At 41.5% G+C, this 22086-nt stretch overlaps 1 protein-coding gene across 1 annotated transcript in view; it reads right to left on the reverse strand.

Annotated features, from left to right (window-relative positions):
* The window catches only part of STAG3 (STAG3 cohesin complex component), a 62709-nt gene that overhangs the window by 26115 nt on the left and 14508 nt on the right, over window positions 1-22086 (reverse strand). Inside the window, exons 7-13 of the mRNA XM_087962322.1 lie at window positions 8972-9045; window positions 8766-8889; window positions 5853-5951; window positions 1800-1879; window positions 1512-1619; window positions 1259-1361; window positions 1051-1162 (exon numbers count right to left, since the gene is read on the reverse strand). Coding sequence (XP_087818448.1) covers window positions 1051-1162; window positions 1259-1361; window positions 1512-1619; window positions 1800-1879; window positions 5853-5951; window positions 8766-8889; window positions 8972-9045 — 700 coding nt within the window. The remainder of the gene's footprint in view (window positions 1-1050; window positions 1163-1258; window positions 1362-1511; window positions 1620-1799; window positions 1880-5852; window positions 5952-8765; window positions 8890-8971; window positions 9046-22086) is intronic.

A 22086-nucleotide genomic window follows, 5' to 3' on the forward strand; every position in this document is an offset into this window, starting at 1 on the left:
TATGCATGGTGGGATTAAGGAGTTTTCATCATGTCTCCCGATTGCTGGCTTTTGCTCACGGATATGCTTTGCCCGTCTTCTGCCTGCCTGTCCTATATAGTGGCCGTTATACAGTCCTTACACTGCATGTTGCAAGGCTACTGGGACCATTGGTTTAGTTACGGTGTTTTGGAGGGCTTTAATTGGAGCAAAACTCAATACTCACCAGCACTAATATTAGTTGGTGGTGACAAAATGTCTGCAAGTAAACAACCAAGTTCTGAGAGCACCAAGGACTCCACACAGTTCAATCCTGAGCTACAACATAAGTCTCTTCCGTTGAAGCACAAGTTCTTTGGGAAGTGAGAAATGAACAGAAAGCCATGTATAGATGCAGCCCAAAGAGAGCAGTCTTGGTGCAAGAATGATACAAGAAACACCGTCTTAACGTCCTTGTGTCGGTCTTCTCTCAGGGAAGGGAAACGGAGCTGTAGCTGGTCATCCTTCTAAGAAAAATCACTTGAACTCCCCCACCCCCAAAGATCAGATTCAACTGGAAAGTACAGAAGGAATAGGAGGAGGACGGCAGGTCTGCTTTAAGCAGTCATGCGATTACTTTCATGAGGAAAGTTCTTGGCAAATACATGGGCAGATCAGGGTATCCCGGCCAATCACATTCAACATGAATCCAGTGTAGTATAGTTGCTAGGAAGGCCAATACTACCTTGAGAGGTATTACAGGTAGTCCTTGCTTAATAACTGTCCCGTTTAGCAACTGTTCAAAGTTACAACAAGACTTTACAACCAGTCCTCATAGTCACACCTGTCACAGTATCCCCACAATAATGTGACCAAAATTTGGGTGTTTATAATCGTCATGGCATCCCACAGCGGCAGAACAGCCACTTGCGCACGTCACAGTCGACCTCTGGCTACGTCCATGGGCAGATATCCTCAGGGAGGGATCCCTGGTATTCCACATGGGTTTTAAGGAAGTCGGAGGGCACATTTCCCCCATTCGTTTAGCAGCCAAAAGCTGACATGAGCCAAAGCCCACCCACTTCCGCTCACCTTCTGTGGAGGATTCCTCCAGCAGGAGGCCTGTCAGCATCGGCCAGTCCTTCAGCAGGGCAGATGCACAGTCCCACAGGCTATCGACCAAGTAAGCGGCATGGTCATGGAACTGTGGGTGGAGAACAAAGCACTGCACTAAAACCAGCCTGGCTAAGGGCCGCCAGGACTCTTCACCTTCTCCTTGTGGCTCAAACGTTTCACTCACCTCACTTTCAATAAAGAACACCAAAAGCAACTGGAGGAAGACACGAGTGCCCTCATGGAGGTCCCCTGATTTCCTCCCGGCATCTACCTTGGGTGCCAACAACCTACAAGCCAAGCCACCAACATTAGGAAACAGAGCCCAAGTCAGAAATCTTTGGGAAGAAACAGGATATTGTATTCCTACACACAACTGAGTGCTTGCTCAGAATGCTGAGGTGCCGGGGGGTGGGGGTGGGGGGGAGGACCATACTCACTTTCTGTATAAAAATCCACCTGCAGCAGCAGCTACAGGACGACTGGAAGCATAAACCAGTGGGAAGACCCTTTCACAGTCAGCACCTGTGAGTGCGCCGTCCATATTCCTGCAGAGACCAATCTTCAGTGCACGTGAAAAATGCCAACCCCCAACCCCCTCTAAGTGAGGGGTAGAAAGGACAGACTCAAAACACAGGAGACCCTCTGGCAGCCTGGCCAGAGAACATGGACTTTGACGAGCAATTCGAATGCTAGCAGTGCCTTCGGATTACTCTGGCATCACTTACTGAAGGATGAGAGTAAGCAGCCTCACAGCTTCCGTTGCCACTTGGGGCTCTTTATCCAGAACCATGGCCACAATCCGTTCCTGCAGAAAAACAGGAGGTGCTGGAGGGAGCGGGGACCACCCACTTTTTAGAAATGGTTCCCTATCTCCCTGAAAATGCATCAAATGTATTTTTCAGTACTTAACAAATATGTTTCAGCTTCCTGGCTTATTCTTTTATATGATCATTCCACGTCTTTGTGGTTAACATTTTGTAATTTATGAAAGCTGCCACAGGGGCACTGAACCTCCACTAGGTACATATATGATGCTGGGAACCTGCCTCCAAGTCAAGCCTCCTCTCCACTCCTCTGCTAGGACATGGAGGACGACAAATAATACATTTCACTTGTACATATTTGATTGCTATCAGGGGCCCTGAGCCTTGAAAGAGCTGGCAACCCCGAAACTGCTGGAGGGGAAGGAGCTAGATTACAAGAAACGGGTTGCTATCCTTTCCTCAGTGTGAAGGTGTAATAAAGGATGCTTTTGTTGAAAGAGGCTAATATGGGTGGAAAGGCAGGCTTGGAGCCTCTTCAGAAATACAGAATGGAGACACACCAGGCCTGCTGGTAGTAAGGTCAGGTCTTGCTCTTTCTCAAATGCTACATTTCAACTGAAATTCCTGCCTACCATTTCAGAAGGCACATGACCTGTAACCACTTTGTGGGCTTTGAGACTCTGGTGTTCTTCTGGGGAAGAGCCCAGTGACCACTGTAGTTGTGCTTGAGCATTACTTTTTGGCAGCTTTGAGGGTGTAAAGTGTACTTCATTTTGGTATCTCAAAAACAGGGCTCTCCTGAGCATTTCTGGAAGTCTTCTGCAGCCACTATACCAACTTCAGAATAATTAAACTACAAGAATGGATTTCCCCACAAATAATTTAGCCACAGTGCTCTGTGCCCATTGTCTTCAAAGACAACCCGACTAACTCTATATTGCTGTAGCAGCATACAGTAATTGTGTTTGGTGATCGCAACATGCAAGTTACAAAAATTAAAGTTGCTAAGTGACACTTGTGCAATGAAAAAAGAGGAAGCTTAGAAAACTTCCAGATAAGGGTCACAAAAGTTCAGCAGGTGTAACCCGTCACCCCAACAATTCCTATCTCTGACCGAGACAGGCGGCCGAGGTGAGGCTTCTCCTCTTAAAACGAGACCGACCCCGGAGAGACATTAAGAGGACGGCACCCTGGAAGAGAAGTTCTGTGCTGTAAAAACCAACCCATGCAAAGTCTTATTGTTCCCCTCCCATGCGATCCCTATACGCTTGCTACCATAATGGTACTACTCAGTTACTATTACCACAATGTTTATACTATACAAGTAGTCCTCGGCTTAGAACCACAACTGAGCCCAACATTTCTGTTGTTACATGAGACGTTTGTTGAGTTCTACACTCTTTCTTGCCACAATTGTGAAGTGAATCACTGCAGTTGATTAGTTAGTAACCTGGTTAAGTGAATCTGGCTTCCCCATTGACTTTGTTCCTCAGAAGGTTGCAAAAGGGGATCACGTGACACACACACACACACACACTACGACCGTCATAAATATGAGCCAGTTGCGCCTGGATTTTGATCATGTTTCTGGGGGTGCTGCAAGGATCATAACTGAAATACAGCCAAAAGTCACTTGTTTCAGTACCGATGTAACGTTGAACAGTCACTAGTACCGATGTAACGTTGAACAGTCACTAAAAGAACTGTAATAAGGACTACCTGTACTCCATACTACTCGCATCCGAGTGTGCTCTCTTTGACCATTACCTGTTGCACATGGCTGTGCTCTATGCCACGGTTACAGGCGCCTCCAAGATACAGGCAGTCCTCAGGGCTGGTTTGTTTTTAACAATGGCTCAAAGTTATGACGGCCTGTCCTTGCAGTTACAACCACCATAGCAACCCTGCAATCACATGATGGCAATTTGGGCATTTGGCAACTTGCTCAACTTCACAACCAGTTGCAACCTCTTGCGGCCACAGGAGCATTCGTGACCTTCCGACAACTGGTTTCTGACAACGAATCGCAATTGGGTAAGCCGAGCGATCCATCGTGCCGATTTGCTGCATTTACTACAGTAAAAATGGTCATAAAATCGGACTGCCACGTGGTGACTTGTTTTAGGACCACACCAACGTACAGTGGAAGTCCCCGTCCCAATTGTGATCCTAAACCCGATCTCTGGCTACAACTTTTTCAAAAGCCTTAAGAAGCCTGGCTCTAAGTGCTGACACTCTGACCAACCACAGGCTTCTTTGAAATGACGGTGCAGCCGATTGAGCACACCTGTGTTATTTTAAAAGATACACCTACAAGGAAAGCTATTTATATGGAGCGGTTAGTTGTAATAAAATAAGCACATGAAGGAGGGATTGCTCTATATACAGGCTTATTTTTCTTTACCAAAACTATGTGGCTACCTATCTCCTGCAGTGATTCTAGGAGGGTTGCCGAGAGGCCATGTGAGGAAAACTAAGTACACCTTATGATTCACGAGGTGATTCGCCTTATGATCCGCCTTTAGCAGCCATACCTCGAAATCATCGTTTCCTCTATGACTTTATTCGTCCCTCACATGTAGAGTGCAGCTGGTCAGCCAGTTATGAATCTATCTGGTGTGGCTGATGCTGTCTATCCCACATTTCTCTAACTTACCCAGAAGTAGATTGGGGTTTACTTTGTCAAATGCCTCACTGGCCCAAGTGCTATACTTAAATTACATCTGTAATTGTACATGTTTGAGTTTTTGCAACCCGATCCACGCTTTAGACCTGGGTGGTAGATAATGGGAGTATGCCTATCACAGAACTGTTTCATTCAAGATTAGGTTGGCTCCAACCCAATTAAAACTTCTTTGCTCTCTCTCACTCAGCTATGGTCACTTGCCTGTCTGCTAGAAAGGGGGGGGGACGAACCCCCCCATACCCTTCCCAGCCCATGCCAATCCCCCCACACACACTCTCCCCACCTGTGCTGCTCCCCCACATATCTTCTCCCCTTGCGTGCCTTCCCCAATCCATCTCTTGCACACCACACCACTCCCTCCCCAATCCATGCCTTTCCTGACCCATGCAGCACCTTTGGAGTGCGCGCGCACACACACACACCCTTCCCAATCCACACCATCCCTGGCCTTCATGGCACCTCTTGCACCCTACTAAGCACCCCATTTTGGGGATCTTTTACAACCTACGCAGTCCCTCCCCCGTGCATTCTTCTTGCCCTATGCTGGCCCCCCCAGCTGCTCCCCCAACCTGTCCTGCATAGCATCTCTCGCACCTCCCAAGACATTCTTCCCCTCTATGGCATCCCTTGTGCACCTCCAAATATCTTTCCTGACTTGAACCGCACACCCCTTCTCTCCCTCCCACTCAGCTGCAGCCACTTACCTGCCTGTTGGTCTTGGACTTCCTGCCAGCTTCCCCACTGACCCTCCCTGCAAGCTTCCCACAAGCAAAGTAAATAGGGATGTTGGCAGGAATTTGAGGAGCGAAGGAAAGGGAGGATGGGGAAGGAAGGATGAGGGAGAGAGGGGAAATAATGACAGAATGGAGGGAGAGAAGGAAGAAGGCAAGGAAGGAAGGAGGGGGGGGGGGAGGAAAGAAAGAAAAATTTCTGAAGTTCTGTGCCAGCCCCCCATAAGGAAACTCAATAAGAATCTGGAAGGAAGATCAGAAGTAGCTCCTCACCCCCACCTGTGGCCATTCTGATTCTGTTTAAGTAAGGAAATATCTCTGAAATGGTGACCCAGGAGGTTATAGGTTGTCTGGTTTATTTCTGAAAGCTTTTGTTAGTTAGTTACTTCATATACATGTTGCCCAACCCCCAGCAGCTTTTTGAGGATTTTCGTTCATGAACTCGGGATGAGATAGCAGCAAAGAGAAAATTGGACATTTACAGAGTATGCAAGAGAGACCGAGGACAGAGTGACCTATCCCATTAATAAAACTCTTGCCACCTTTTCAAGGTGGATCTGCTAGTCAAAGCCAGTGGGAAATATTACGGCTGTTTACCTTAAAGCGACTGGTGAAAAGCTCCATCTGCGAGGCAGTTTCTGGGCTGCAATACAAGCCTTGCAGTGCAAGTAGGCACCTGAGTCGGACCTCCCACTGCTGCAAGACAAAGCCCATCATCAGGCTATTTGATTTCTCAAAGCCCAAAATCAAATAATGTCTAAAAACTGCAAAGAGTGATGAGTAACCCCAAGTCTTTTCCTTTGTACTGAATTTGCATTTGTCAGCTCTGACAAATAACCCAACCAGTATCAGGTTCAGAAAATGGCAACAAAAATGGTCACAAATTGGGAACAGACCAATCGAGAGACATTTGACCCTTAAACAGCAAAGATTGAGACAACATGATAACCTAAACGGGCATGCTGTTCTTTACTACCATACAATGCACAACACAGAATAACAGCCCTGTTACTGCAAGACCAGGAAAAGGGAGAATAATGGGCAGGTGATGATAAGACAGTTCTCTACCAGGGGCAATGACATTTGGATCCCTGCATTCAATCCTGAAGGAGATTGAACTCAGGGGTTTTAATTTTAGGAAAAGTCCTCATCTGTTTGAACTTCATTCTTCTCTTAATCACCATAATCAATAGATAAAATGGGTGCGTTAGTGGAAGGGTTTTGTTGTATAACAAGCCCAATACACAAATCAATACACAGTAAAAAGACCCACAGAACTGGAACAACCTATATAGGCCATCAAGCCTGGTCCTCTGCTCAGTACAGGGATTCAAATTAAAGCCCCTCACACAATTGGATACCTGGCTTTTTCCCAAACAGACCGAATAATATTATGATCCAGAATCCTGGTAAATAGAATTGTGCTTTCTTCTAAGTACGAATAGGAAGGAGGTCACCCTTACTCTAATCTATGGGATACACCGTGCCTTAAGAATGAGACTGCAACAGGAAAGATGTACTTCTAAGACGCTACCCGTATCACTTCGAGATGGGGGGAATGGGATACAAAGCGTTCCTTGCTGGCTCAAAGATGAGGAAGACAGCTTTAAGGCCACCAGGACCAAGACACGAACAGCTTCAGAATGAGAAAGAGAACAGAATTGTGCTGTACAGGTAGTCCTCCACTTATGACCATGATCGGGCCCAGAATCTGTTGCTGAGCAAAGTGGTTGTTAAAGTGAGATGTCATGTAATCGCTTTGCTCAGTGACTGCAATCTCAGATCTCCCACATGGTCATTAAAGACCACATGGGTCATTAAGGTAACAACAATGCTAACTCATCCTTCCTACATCAGTTATTAATACAACTAGGATACTTGGTGGCATCACTTCCCTCCATGTGCAAAAGGCATAGCCGCTCCTGTTGAAGAGCTGCACAGGTGTCTGGGAAAACGGGCAAGGAAGAATAACTACTGCTGCCAATTACAAGAATTTCTTCTAGTCGGTGTAAAAAGGAGTTGGCATCAATGCCACTATGACACATCCCGCTGTATTGAATTAGCACCAACAATCTTAAATAGGATGGCGACCATATAGCTGTTTAGACCATCTGAAAAAGACCCTTCACAATGTGCAAAAGAGCACATGCAAAACACCCTTTCAAAAGATTAAAGCAGCCATGTCTTTTGCAAAGCAGAGACAGCTGGGAGCATCTTTTGAAGAAGTGTGTGTATTGAAAGAAGTTGTGGGTGTTTTAACACTTCAAAAGCAACTGCTATTCACCTTTGATTCAATTGTTGAATATAAAGACAGATAGATAACTCTACAAATTCTTTCATACAAAGTTTCTTTTATTGGATTATATTAGGTATCCTCAAGGTAACTCAGTTATGTCGAGATGCATCTAATGTCCAATTCTTTGCATAATCTTTCCCCATTTCATCCCATAGTAGTAGAGCCAAAGGAGAGACGCTAGCACGATGCTAGGGTCTGAGCAAGAGTGAAGAAACCTCCCCCAACCCAAGGGTCAATTCAGTGACCAATCAGGATTACAGATGTGACCACATGACATGGACTACATTTCCCAGGATATCTTAACTACATTTACCATGATGCATTCCCTTAAGGGGACAGCTCCCAATTCCTAACTAACTATTCCAATTTCCATATACTGGTTGGGCAGCACAACAATAAAATACAAGCTGAATAGTCAAGATCTTGTCGATGATCCAAGCTCTATAAAGGACCTTGGAATACTCATCTCTATCTAATGATCTAAATGCTAGAGCCCACTGTAACTACATAGCCAAAAAGGCATTAAGAGTTGTTAACCTAATCCAATGTAGCTTTTTCTCTGGTAATATCACACTACTAACTAGAGCATACAAAACATTTGCTAGACCAATACTCGAATACAGCTGATCAGTCTGGAACCCACATTACGTATCTGATATTAGCACAGTTGAGAAAGTCCAGAAATATTTCACAAGAAGAGTTCTCCACTCCTCTACTCGTTGCAGAATACCTTATGCCACCAGACTTGAAATTCTAGACCTAGAAAACCTTGAATTATGCCATCTTCGGTCTGATCTAAGTATGGTATATAAAATCATACATTGCAATGTCCTACCTGTCAAAGAATACTTCAGCTTCAACCATTATAACACAAGAGCAAACAATAGATACAAACTCAAGGTTAACCGCACCAAACTTGATTGTCCTATTGTTTCTTTTATTTTTCTTATATGTACCCATTTCATGTATTCATAACTATGTATATACTTATAGCTATTATCTTATAAGCGATTGATAAATCAAAATAAATAAAAACTGCTATGGACATGCTCTTATGTTACAAAGCATCTTGTTCAAATGTTTTGCATAGTTCTATTCAGATGGGCTCATGATTCTGGAAACACGAATTAAGTAACGAGGGTGCTTTAAATATCTTGCATAAACTTTTAATTCCTGAACGCCCTACAAATACGTTTTCTGCCCTGGCAACCCACCTTGTCATGCAGAGTCCAGCCAATGTACTTGAGGTAACCATCAGTTAGGAAGGAAGTGGTGTAATGTTGTATCCACTGACCCATCTCTCCAATGCAAATAGCACGGATATCAGGTAAGAGGTCCCTTGGAAAGCAAACAACCGGGACAGCGATCAGAGTCCTGATCTTGAGCTTGCTCTTTTCACGTGTGCCCTGATGTCACTCACCGATAGCGGTGAACAAAGACTCCCTTGAAGAGAGCGTTCATCAAGGCCTCCAGCTCTTCTTGCTTCTCCTGGAACTAAAAACAGGTGAACTGCTGGCAGAGAGATAATAGCCATCAACGGTTGTCTTGCTTATAATTATTAGAAAGATTCAGATAAAATAATGTATGAACGCTGTAAGACTGAGTTCAAGAGAGACTCAATTGCAGAAAATACGATTTCAGCAACAGCGGTCAATGTCTGGAATACACTACCTGACTCTGGTTTCTTCCCCAAACCCCAAAACTTTAATCTCAGACGGTCTACTGTTGGCCTCACCCCATTCCTAAGAGGTCTGTAAGGGGCATGTATAAGCACCAACATGCCTACCATCCCTGTCCTAATGTTCCTTTTTATTCGTATTCATTTCGTGTATTCATAATCATGTTTATACTTGTATAAGTTAAAATTAGATATATGTTATCTAATACATGCTTGACAAAATAAATAAATAGAATTGGGTATCAATGCTGAACATACAATTGCTAAAACATAAACATATTGGGATTTGAAACAGAAAAGGAACAAGTGAAAAAATGTAGGATAAAATGTGCTGAACATTTTGCTTCTAATATACAGATGAAACAATGGGAAATATATGGCTAAAATAATTGAAATTTATACTAAAACCTCCCTTTTTATGACCCTATAATCCTTTAATTCAGGGTAGAGTCGGGTCAACTGGATGGAAGTGAGCGTTTACTGACTGGATGCCCTTCCTGTAGCCTATGTAAAGTTAACAGATTTTTTTTCCCTCTGAGCCCTAGGAGAAACATCTGCCGCTACCTAGGATTGAACTTTCAACCTTCCGAGTGGGAGGCGAGCGTCTTCACAAGGTCACCACACTGCTCAGTTGAAATTTACGCTATAATCTTAAAAATATTTTTTATAAAATGATGTATTGTTGATATATGTCACCAGATAAATTATCCAGAATGTATCAAGGCACTTCAAATTTAGGTTGGAAATGTGAACAAGACACATTTTGTTTGCTGGATGTATAAAAAAACTAGAAATTTTTTATTGCAAATGCAGACACTGATTTATAGGATGTTAAAGATTTATATACAATTGAGACCAGAGGTTTTTATTTGGAGATTGGACAAAGTCACGGAACTGTTTCTGTACATAACTGCAACGAGATTATTATATGGAACAATGTGGCATAATCCACAATGGAGGAATGGTGATTGGTGAAAATTATGGAATTTGCTAAGATAGCTAAAATTGACTTTTTTTGATCGAAGAAGGCAATATCTGTATTTATTGCTGTCTGGAAACTCTTTATGAGCTTTATGAGAAAAAAGTAGATTCATGATGTTTTTGATGATTAGACAAAATAGTTTAGTGAAAGGGAATCATGTAACTTTACGGAAAGAAGTAAATTTAGAATTGTATTTAAATACAATTTAAAGCTACTGTAAAGAATATTAGAAGCTACCTCTTTGTTTCTTTTTATTTCCTTTTCCTTTTTTTTGCACTTTTAGCTTTCTTTTTAATTTTTTCCTCTCTATTTATTGTATTTTCTATCTTCCCTTTAAAAATATTATATAATAAAAAGTGAAGGGTTATGCTCCCAGCTACAAAATTCTGATTAAAGAGATTGGAGATGCAAAGTGGTGGCCTGGTGCCTCTGACCAGCCCTGACCTATCCCTTGGGGATCTGCACTCCAGATGCACAGGTGGCGAGGAGCCCTGACCTCGGGGGTAGGGATCTTCCAGGGCAGTTCGACTGTCTGCAGTGGCTCTGCGGTGAAGGTGCCTGGATGTGTTTTTCCTAAGCTCTTCCTCAAATCACGGATTCTACTGTTGGAGCACCCATCCAGCTGCCTAGCAGCATCGCCTATTAAGAGGGTTGGTGCTGGGGTCCTCTGGGCAATTAATGCTAGGGAGATTTCATTCTCTGTGCCCTTGGGATGTGATTGGTTACTCAGAAGACTACAATCTGAGGTGTCAGATTGTGGTGAAAGAGAAATAACTGTAAATAAGCATTTAAACTATCAGATTCCAGATGGATAACCAATCACCAATCTGGATGGTGTTGGAACAGATTATTCAGCAGTAGGTTTGCAAGCATGTAGAAAAGAATGTATTACTTGACAGGAACTTGTGTGTGTTCATGAACAGGTGCAAAAGCAATTTGATTTCCTCTTTTGAGGGAGAGAATGTGAGTGACTATTTTAATTGAAGTGAATGAGTTCAACACTGTATCAAGAGCTTAGCAAAGCATTTGATAAAAGTTTTCCCTGAGATCCAAACAGAGAAGATTTGGCTTGGGAAAGAAAGTTATATTTGAGGGAGCAATCAGCTGCCAACAGCGAGTCCTGATCCCAAGCAGCCACTGCATAGCAGGAGCTGCTGCTGCTGCTGCTCCTAATCAGTCCCATTAACTGCTTCTCCACTGAGGCTTCCTTCTTCTCCGAAACCCCTTTCTTCCCTGATATTCATAGTATGCAGGGGATTTCCCTCCCTTCACACACTTGTGCAGTTTATACTCTCCACACCTTCAGTAACCATCTCCTCCTATTCCTCCATCCTCTCAAATCTTCTTTGCACCCGAAGACTTAGTTTCTCCAGCCATACTGTATCCTACCATTCTATTCCGTTTTCTCTGCCCCTAACGTTCTCCTTCAGTTACAGCATTTCCCTTCCTTTCTCGTATTCTTTCACACCCACTCATTTCCACAGAAACTCTTTTTTCCCTTGCTTCAGTTTCTACTTTCTCTTCATTTAAAACTGCCCACCTTCCAAAACAAGTTTCCTGGCCATCATTGATTCCCAGGGGAAAAGAAACCAACCTTTAAGGGAACATCCTTTCCCCATTCCGACTTTAGAGACTATGTTGCCCATATTATGACTATATTATGCTATTTGTCTCCCAAGGATTTTATTTTAAAAAATTCACATAACTGCCCCAACTGGGAAGAAACTTGTGAACCCGGAACAGGCAATAATTTGGGGAGCTAGACACCAAGGAGTAATAGTCTATGCACACAAAAAGAAATACACTTTTCTAACATCTTATCCTTCAAATCTCACATGAGATTTTCAAAGCAGACAGAAGAAGTGAGTAATTTTAATTCCTACAACTGGCAATTGCACTGACAGTTTGCCCAGTGAGTTTGCTCAGGACCTCTGATCAGAGCACTGTTTTTGCTGGCCTACTTGTGGTAGCTCAAGGATAGTTTTAAAAATCCAGTTTCCAGAGAATGACTTCAGTGATGAAACAAAAATTTGGCAGGGAGACGGCAAATATTACAGAGTTGATTAAAATACCAAAGTAAAAAAAACATCACGTGCAGAAAATGGAAGGAGAGGAATGTAACCAAAGAATACAAGACAACCTCTAGGGATTACAGGCGGCCCTCAGGTGACAACACTTCAGGGACCATTCAAACTTGCGACTCCACTGAAATAGAAGTTGCGATCGGTCCCCAAAGTTCTGGCTGTCACAGTCCCATGGCTGTGATCCAGGTTCTTGGGGTTAGCTCACAATTACAAAGTTGCAATGAGCCACAATCACATGGTCCTGATTTCCAAGATTCCCTGCCAACTTCCTCAAAGCAAAGTAAATGAGGAAGCTGGCTAAGTCAGAATTCAGTCATGTGAGATCCTCACTTAATGACCTGCATGGTCCTTGCTTTTAACCATGGCAATGCAGACTGCCAGAATTGCCATCACATTCACTGAAAAACCATGTTGCTTAACAAGGACAATTCTGGTCCCTTTTGTCATAGTAATTACCTGTGCAGGAATTCTTGTCACAAAAATTGAAGCTCATAATGACACAAGGCTTACAGCAGATGCTAAGCAATAATCCAAAGGGGGTTCTTTGGATAGGTTAGAAATCAGAAGAAAGCCACGGAGTGCAAATCCATCTGAGAGGAGAAACCACTGAAATGGTAAAGGGCAATGATGAGAAGGCAATTTTTTTTTTGGGGGGGTCTCACAGAAGGGGTGCAGGACCCTAAGTGATTATTCCATCAGGACAATTGGAACTTGGGGTACCCAGTGCAGGAGAGCTGCATCTGAGCAGCCAAAACTTCTGAGGAGTCCAGTAGCATTTTTTCAAACTAATAGGTACTCTGAGATATGACTGTGATGGAGTCTTCCCATGATGGAGCCATGTCATGATGGCCATTAAGACGACCCACTTAATGACCCCCACCCCCTGCTCTCCCTAATGTGGTTCTTAAACCAACCAGCAGGCTGTTCAACAGAACACAGGATGCCCTAGGGGTTGGGGTGGGGCTTGAAGGTCTCAAATCTGCAGGTGTCCAGACCCCTCACATCCTGGACAAAAATTGTTTCAACTCCTACCCTCAAAACGACACTGTAGAGCACTGCACACCAGAAAAACTAGACATAGGAACCGTTTTTCCCTGAACACCATTTCTCTGCTAAACAAATAATTCCCTCAACACTGCCCAACTATTTACGAAGTCTGCATTACAATTAATCTTATCACTCCTATCACCCCTCCCCTCCCACTTGTGACTGTAACTTTGTTGTTTGTATCCTTACTGTTTATATTGACTGTTTCATAGTATGCTTGCTTATTTGTACCCTGTGTTGCACTTTGATTCTTGACAAATGTTTTTTTTTTAATTTATGCTGAGAGGATATGCATCAAGACAAGTTCCTTGTGTGTCTAATCACACTTGGCCAATAAATTAATCCATACATTCATGATACAAGCTGGAGGGAAGGGCCATCTCTTTAATAGACAGGCTCAGAATTCGGAAGGATCTCAACAGACTTGAACACTGGGCCTTATCCAACAAAGGGCAATTCAGTGGTGAGAAAAGTTAAGGTTTCTCACTTAGGCAAGAAAAGCCCAAAGCTAGCAGTCACTGCAAGGGAGTCTTGGGAGTCCTAATGGTCAACCACTCAAATAGGGATCAGCAGTGTCTGGCGGCTGCCCAAAAACCCAATGCAGTCCTAGGCTGCATTAACAGAGGGATAAGATCAAGATCACGTCAAATGACGGTACTACTTTATACGGCAGCAGTACGACCACACCTGGAATACTGCATCCGGTTTAGGTCAGCACAACAGAAAAAGATGTTGAGACTCTAGAAAGAGTGCAGAGAAGAGCAACCAGGATGATTAAGGAGCTGGAGGCTAAAACATATGATGGACGGTTGCAGGAACTGGGCATGGCTAGTCTAGTGAAGAGAAGGACCAGGGGAGACATGTCAGCAGTCTTCCAATATTTAAGGGGCTACCACAGAGAGGAGGGGGTTGATATTTTCTCCAAAGCACCTGAGGGCAGGACAAGAAGCAACTTATCATGGAGAGATCCAACAGAGAACTCAGGAGAAAATTTCTTAAAAGTGAGAACAATTAACCAGTGGAACAGCTTGCCTCCAGAAATTGGGCGTGCTCCCATCTTCTGGAGGTCTTTAAGAGATTGGACAACCATTTATCTAGAATGATATAGGCTTTTTTGCTTGAGCAGGGGGTTGGACTAGAAGATCTCCAACATCCCTTCCAATTGTTATACTGTTACTATAGAAGGCTTCTGTAGCAATGTGTAGACTGTCAAGGCAGGGGGAAAAAGGAGTAGCTTGTCCCACAGCTGATATTTTGGCACGTCCGCATGGCCTGCTCTACTTCCACAAGATGAGGTCCGGAAATCTGCAAAATGTGAAGGGTGACAGGCAGGGGGCAGCATCCCTGTGATTGGTCATAAGGGCAAATGACTGGTGCAGAGGCCATAACTTCAAAACAGGGTCCTATGTAGCTTTTGGGGAGGTCAGTCATAACAGCCATTAAGTGAAAGGTCCTATCTCAGGACTGCCCTTAGTCAAATTTGTTACCTTGAAAACATGCTAACAGACTCATCCTGAATGTTAGGATAGACCAGAAAAGGATAGGAGTGGCTTAGTTAATTCATACTTCAGGACAAGATGGATTGCCTCCCAATGCACAGGAGGAACCAGCAGCAGTGATCATTACTGAGTATTCTCAGTACTTATCGAGAACTCCCGAAGGACCAGTGAGGTCCCAGGTCAGAGCAGAACAAAACCATCCCCTTAAGAATAAGCTATACCCTTCCGGAGCAAGATATAGAGAAACAGGACCTATTTAGAGATAATGGGTGAAAATCTAACTGGAAAAGGGATTCTGTAAAGGTACATAAGATTGTATTGTTATATTAGTAATAGAAATAACTTTAGAAAATTGGAAACAACGTATGATTAAAATGAGGGATAAAATAGTTAGTGTAATTTAGTGAAATGTTTGTGAATAAAATAAATGAAATAAAATAAATGAGAAAATTGAATTAGGAAGGAACGGGAACATTTTAATTAGTTAATGTTTTACAAAATATAAGTGAAAAGGGAGGGGGGAATTAATTATGGAAAGCTTATAATTGTCCCCATAGAAGTATGATATTTAATTGAAAAGTAATGTTAAAGATGTTAAGACTTTAATGAATATTTATATTGATAGAATTGAATTGGAATGGAATGTTGTTTTAATTATATATATTTATAATTTTTTCTTTTTTTAAGAATAGTGTGTATTTTAAGAATGTACCAAGCAGAATCCAAATGGAAGTTATGTATTATATTGAATGTTACAACTTTAGGGAAAAGATATAAAGGCATCATACTCCAATCAGTATCTACAGGAAAAATTTTGTTTAAGGAGAAAAGATAATAGATAATTGGAACAGGACAGACAAAAAATATAAATACAATGATCTGAATTGAGATGAGATAATTAAAATAAAATTGAGAAAATTAAGAGAGGGGAGAAGCTATGCAGAAAATGTAAAATAGTAATAAGATATGGAATAGAATATAAAAATGAGCATGAACCTGAATTTGTGTCCGTACGAAGAAATGTAACCCGGGATTACACTACTTTCAAAAAAGATGTTTTATTTGTATTTTTTTTCTCTTTGTGAAAACTCAAATAAAATTTACAAAAAAAAAAAAAAAGCTATACCCTTCAGGACTACCTAGTCTGGCAGTCTGTTCTCAGAGTGGCCAAACAACCGCACAAGCCCACTAATCTCCCAGCAGATGGGCTTCAGAGGCAGTCCCACCACTACCAAGATTAGGACTGATCCTCGTGACTTCCATGAATTGGTCCAACCTTTTATAAAACCAAAATAGGGAGGAGCGCGCAGAAAGCTACAGATCCTGTCATCATGATGCGTATATTTGGCAAAGCCCTCAAAACAGGTGATGAAATGCTTGGATGGCCATGCTACAATTAACAGCAGCCAGCAGGGGCTCTCACAAATTGTGCAAGATGAACTCTGGTAGAGAATATTTGTAGTTCAGGGTTGAAATGGGAGGTCCTTGGTGCCCAGCTTGTTTTCTTGCAGACGTTTCACTACATCTCTAGTGCTACCAAGAAGTGAGGTTTGCCCTTCTTTTATATTCTGCTGGCTTGCTCTGTCCGTGTGGTGGGAGTGGTCTCACTGGTTCCTTGGTTGGACAGTTTATTATTAGCTTGATTAGGGTGTTTACTTCTTAATATTAATCTTGGTGTTAATTGCTGTTTGTCTGGATGTTGATTGCTGGTGAAATGTTTTTGGTCTTTTTTGATGGTCTTGATAAGACTCTTGATCTTCTTAATGTCCCCTTAATGCATGTCCTTTTCATGGTTTGTATTAGTTGGGCTATAGTGGGTTGGGTGTTCAGGCACTTTCTGATGAACTTGCATGGATATCCAATTTTTAGAAGATGTTGTGTAGATGGTTTTTCTGATGTTCATGGTTGCTAGTGTGTTTCTGCTCATCCAAATGCAGGCAGTCCCTGATTTATAACCATTTGTTTAGTGACTAAAGTTAGAACAGCATTGAAGAAACTGGCTTATGACCATTTTTTCACACTTACGATTATTGCAGCCTCCCCATGGTCACAGGATCAAAATTGGGTCGCTTTGCAACTGGCATGTATTTCTGACGGTTGCAATGTCCCGGGATCATGTGATCCTTTTGCGGCATTCTAATAAGCAAAGTCAATGGGGAAGCCAGATTCACTTAACAACCATGTTGCTGACTTAATCACTTCAATGATTCACTTAACTACCTTGTTGTTTAGCAATGGAAATTTTGCGCTCAATAGCAGTCATAATTTGGGGATTATCTGTAGCGCTCTGACACAGCTTCTCTTGTGGGAGGTTGGGTTGTTGTTCTGGTAATTGAACACTCAGTTGGCGTGGGTGGTTTTGCGATAAGACTTGGGGTTCCTTGTTTGGCATCACTGTCTCTGCTGATGAGGATATCCAAGAACAGGAGCCTGTGGTTGTTTTCTTGTGAATTTTTTTTCCTTTGAAGCATGTTTTCTTTTAACTATTATTTATATTTTTAATACAATCATTCCATCTTCAGTTGAACTGTGTGTTGTCGTCTGGGTACAAATATCTTCATTAAACAATAATCAAAGTCACATCATCCTTCTTTGCACATTAATTCTGCAATATTTAACATAGTAATGTCCACCTGTTAATTATACAATGTTAACGTAGTAATATTCAACATTAGTCGTCAGGTTAACTTGTCTCTTTTAGTATATCATCTTTATTTTGTTTCCCTATTTTTAACTTCCATTTTTATTATTTAATCATTGATAAAATAAATCCTATACCATATAGTATTCTATTTGCTCTTTCTCCTTAATTGCCAATGTTAATCTATTCATTCTCGCACATTCTAGTATTTTCCTAATCACATTCTCATCTGTAATCTCTTCACTCTTCCAATTTTGGGCAAATACAATTCTAGCAGCAGTTAAAATATGAAACTGAAATATGAATAACTAAATACGCATTTTCCTTACGATATTTTTCAGGTAGGATCCCCAACAGAAATATTTCTTGTTTTAAATCAATATGTTTTATCATTTTTTCCAATCACATATTTTGGTCCAATATATTTTTGCTTTTGAGGAAGTCCACCACATACGATATGACCCAGGTATCTGGTGGCACTTCCAACATTTAGACGATTTGTCTTTAAACATCCTTGCCAACCACACTGGCGCAAAATGCCATCTATGAAACATCTTGTATAAATTTTCTTTATATGCGGTATATTGTTAATTTGTAATTCCTGTCCCACAATTTTTGCCATTTATCTAGTTCAATTGTGTAACCAAATTTTTTTGCCCATGTGTTCCTCTTCCAATTTAATGTATAGTAAATTATACATTTTTAAATCAATTTTTCTTCTCCTCCTGTTAATATTTTATCTAATTCTGTTGGTTCTGTGTAAAAGCCTAATAGTTTTGCATCTTTCTCGTATCTAGAATGTATCTGCAGTTGTGAATACTGTGTCAAGTATTAGCATATTCAATAAATTCAAGTATTCAATGAATCAGTGAACACCTGAAAGCAAATAAAGTAATAACCAAAAGCCAACATGTTTTTGTTAAAAACAGATCATGCCAGACTAATCTTATTGCATTCTTTGACAAAGTGACAAATTAGTTGACCAGAGGAATGCTGTCGATATAATTTACTTGGACTTCAGCAAGGCATTTTAAAAAGTAGACCATAACCTACTTGTTAGGAATGTAAGTCACCTAACAGGTATTTGGGTTGGACAATATATAAACCAGGATAGACATTTTAATACTGTCTTTTTAAGAGAATCCTAAAAGTGTAATTGGGTGTGGTTTCTCAAACGGCCATAAGATGGAGCCAGAAACTTGGGTTGTCTAACCTTTAATCTCAGAAGAGTCTCAGTGAAGTGAGTGAGTCTCTGTTTCCTTCTGTTGGAAAGTATTGCTGTTCCTCCATTTTTCCTAATTGACTGATATTCCTGGATTTGATGTAAGTCTGTTACTGAACTGTTTTTTGACACTGGAATTTGTTATTGGATTATCCCTGGATTGAAAACTGACTGATTTACCTGTGAATGACTTTGGACTGCTTGTTTTGAACTTTGCTTAAACCTTTATTGAAAGTAAAACCTTACATTTACTGTACAGTGTATCTGTGTGCTGTGTGTGTGTATTATTCAAACACTACTCTCAAATACGTCTCCCTGTATGCGCTCATTCTCCTAACGGGGAATTACCTCAACACTACTGCCAGATAAAGTAGAAAAATGTGGGTTACACAGCATCACTACCAGATGGATTCGTATCTGGCTGACCAAACGCACTCAACGTGTAGTCCTCAATGGAACTGCATATACATGGAGGGAAGTATGCAGTGGAGTACCCCAAGGCTCCGTTTTAGGCCCAGTACTCTTCAACATTTTCATCAATGACTTGGACAAGGGGACAGATGGGGAACTCATCCAATTTGCAGATGACACCAAGCTGGCAGGAATAATAAACACTCCAGATGATAGGCTTAAGATACAGAAGGATCTTTAGAGACTTGAACATTGGGCGCTATCTAACAAAATGAAATTCAATTGTGAAAAAAGTAAGGTTCTACATTTAGGCAAGAAAAATCAAATGCAAAGGTACAGTATATGTGATACTTTGCTCAATAGTAGTAACTGTGAGAGGGATTTCGGAGTCCTAGTGGACAACCATTTAAATATGAGCCAGCAGCGTGCAGCAGCTGCCCCCAAAGCCAACACAATTCTAAGTTGCATTAACAGAGGGATAGAATCAAGAGATGTTTTCAACTGGATTAAGGTCTAGAAGAACCTGAAGATTTTGAACTCCTCAAAATGAGTAGGAAATTAACAGCTCCTGGTTCTTCAACTTCCACTTCTTCCTCTCCACCATCTGAAGGACAACGTTCAATACAGACAATATTAAGGCAAGAAAAAGAACAAGAAAAAGTGACCCTGCAGATGATTATGCAAGGAATCCAAAATATTCAAACAAGATCAGAGAATATTGAAAAGAGAAGAGAACATTGAACAAAGAACGGAGAACATTGAACAAAGAACAGGGAAAACCGATGAAAAAGTGGAGAACATCCAACAAATGATGATGAAGTATGATGAGAGACTCCAAAAAATTGAAGAAGATAAACAAAGAGACAAGAAGATTGGAGACATTGATAACAGATTAACTGTGGTTGAACAAGATAAAAGTGGTATGCTGAGATGGGAGATGGACAGATCAGAATTTTATCTTAGATTCCAAAACATAGAGGAAGAAAAAGGACAAAATCTAGCTGAGATAATGATAGAAATATTGGCTGAAGCTTTGGAAATAACTGAAGAGAAGATGATGGATGGAATAGATGAGGTTTATCGAGTCTTCACAAGATATGCGATGAGAAATAGCTTACCAAGAGAAGTTCACATCAGATTTACAAAGAAAGCCATTAAAACGCAAATATTGCAAGTGGCAAGAGAGAAAACATTGAAATAGAAAGGAGATTGTGGTCTTGAAACAAGTACCCAGAAGAGTGAGAGAGATGAGAAGGGAATACCGATTCTTGACCAAATTATTACTTAAAAAAGAGGTGAATTATAGATGGCTGATTCCAGAGAACAGAGATATAGAATTGACTCAATTGAGAAAGCTGAATCATTTTATACAGAATTTTTCAGAGGGGAGGAAGAAGCAGAAAAAGAAATTTCACTAATTGAATTCCAAGAGGACTCCCAAATGACGACTGAAAAAGAAGGTGCAGTAGGTGGAAAGGAGGAAGCCAAAGAACAACGTGAACCAAGATCCACGAGAGCTGTCAAACCTAATTATAAAATATAACCATGGAAGAGAAAAAATTGATTACAATAACTCAGTTAATAACTTAACTCAGCCGTTAAAAGGAAAATCTTTCATAAATTAGAGAAATTAAAATTTGATATAATCTGCCTACAAGAAGTACATATTAAAAAACAATATGAACAATTGTTGATACAGCCAAAATTAGGGAAAATATTCACTTCCTTGACACAATGTAAGAAAAGAGGAGTGGTTTTATATATTAAAGAGACCATCTCAGCGAAATTTATTTATACTGATGACGGAAGAATATTAATGGTGGAAATAATGGACAATAATACAAAAACACTCCTGATTGCAATTTATGCCCTGAATGACAATCAAGAATAATTAATTTTAAATTAATTACATATGAAAATAGTTGAACTGGACTATGTTAATATACCATATTTGCCGGCGTATAAGACTGGGCGTATAAGACAAGCCCCCAACATTTCCACTCAAAATATAGAGTTTGTTATATACTCGCCGTATAAGACGACCCTCCCCACTTGAAGGCATGTTTTTCAGGGCAAAAAAGTTGTCTTATACGCCGGCAAATACGGTAAGTTGTAACACTTGGGGTATTCTGGATATAATTCTTGATTGACACCCCCGCCCCTTTCCCCCAAACTTACAAAGCCAACAAAATGCTTTAGAGAGGCAGCTTTGCCTTTCTCAGGCTGGCACTCAATTCCTCTCCCTTTCTTTGTGACACCGTTGAGCGATCTGCTTTTTTCAGGGGAAAAAATAAATAAAAATAAAACTGGACGAAAAACAGTCGAGTTGTTTCTTAATATCTTTCCACCTCCCCAACCAATTTGTCTCCAAGGGTGCACCACACTGATTGCGACATTAATTATTTCAGAGAGAGAGGGTGGGAGGGGGGAGAAATCTTTACTTCCTACTGTGGCTTTTTCCTGCGCATTGTTCTGGCTGCTCTTGGATGGCGAGCTGGCCGGAGCAGTCTGGCGCATGTGCAGCTCACTGTTGGGGGCTGGGGGGCGCGGCGGGGGGGGGGAGAGAAGGCCTCATTTCCCCGCGGGGAGGCTCGGTCGCTGGACCGTGGACGAGCGCAAAGGAGAGAGTTCTGAGTGCGAAAGGGCCGCCACTGATCAGGCACAAGAAACTGGTCCTTTTTTCCCTTGGCTTTGTGGTTGTTACTTCTTACAGGGAGGGATAATGAGATACCCACGCTGGGAGAAAGCGGAAAGGGTGTCTATTTTCCTGCTCACTAACTTTCCAGAAAGCATCGAGTTCCTACCCCGAGACTTGCCAAAAGTCCAGTTCATTCATTTGCTACCTTTCTCCAACGAGATCCAGATCTGTTTCCACAACGCGCTTAGGATCTTATCTTATTATCTTATTATTATCTTATTAGCCTTGCTCAGTCTGTCCAAGAGAGAAGAAGGCAGACGGTTTTGCGCTCAG

The sequence above is a fragment of the Notechis scutatus genome, chromosome 3 (genome assembly GCF_049901735.1).
Source record: "Notechis scutatus isolate UNSWTSFEM ecotype Mainland chromosome 3, rNotScu1.2, whole genome shotgun sequence".
NCBI classification, from domain to species: Eukaryota; Metazoa; Chordata; class Lepidosauria; order Squamata; family Elapidae; genus Notechis; species Notechis scutatus.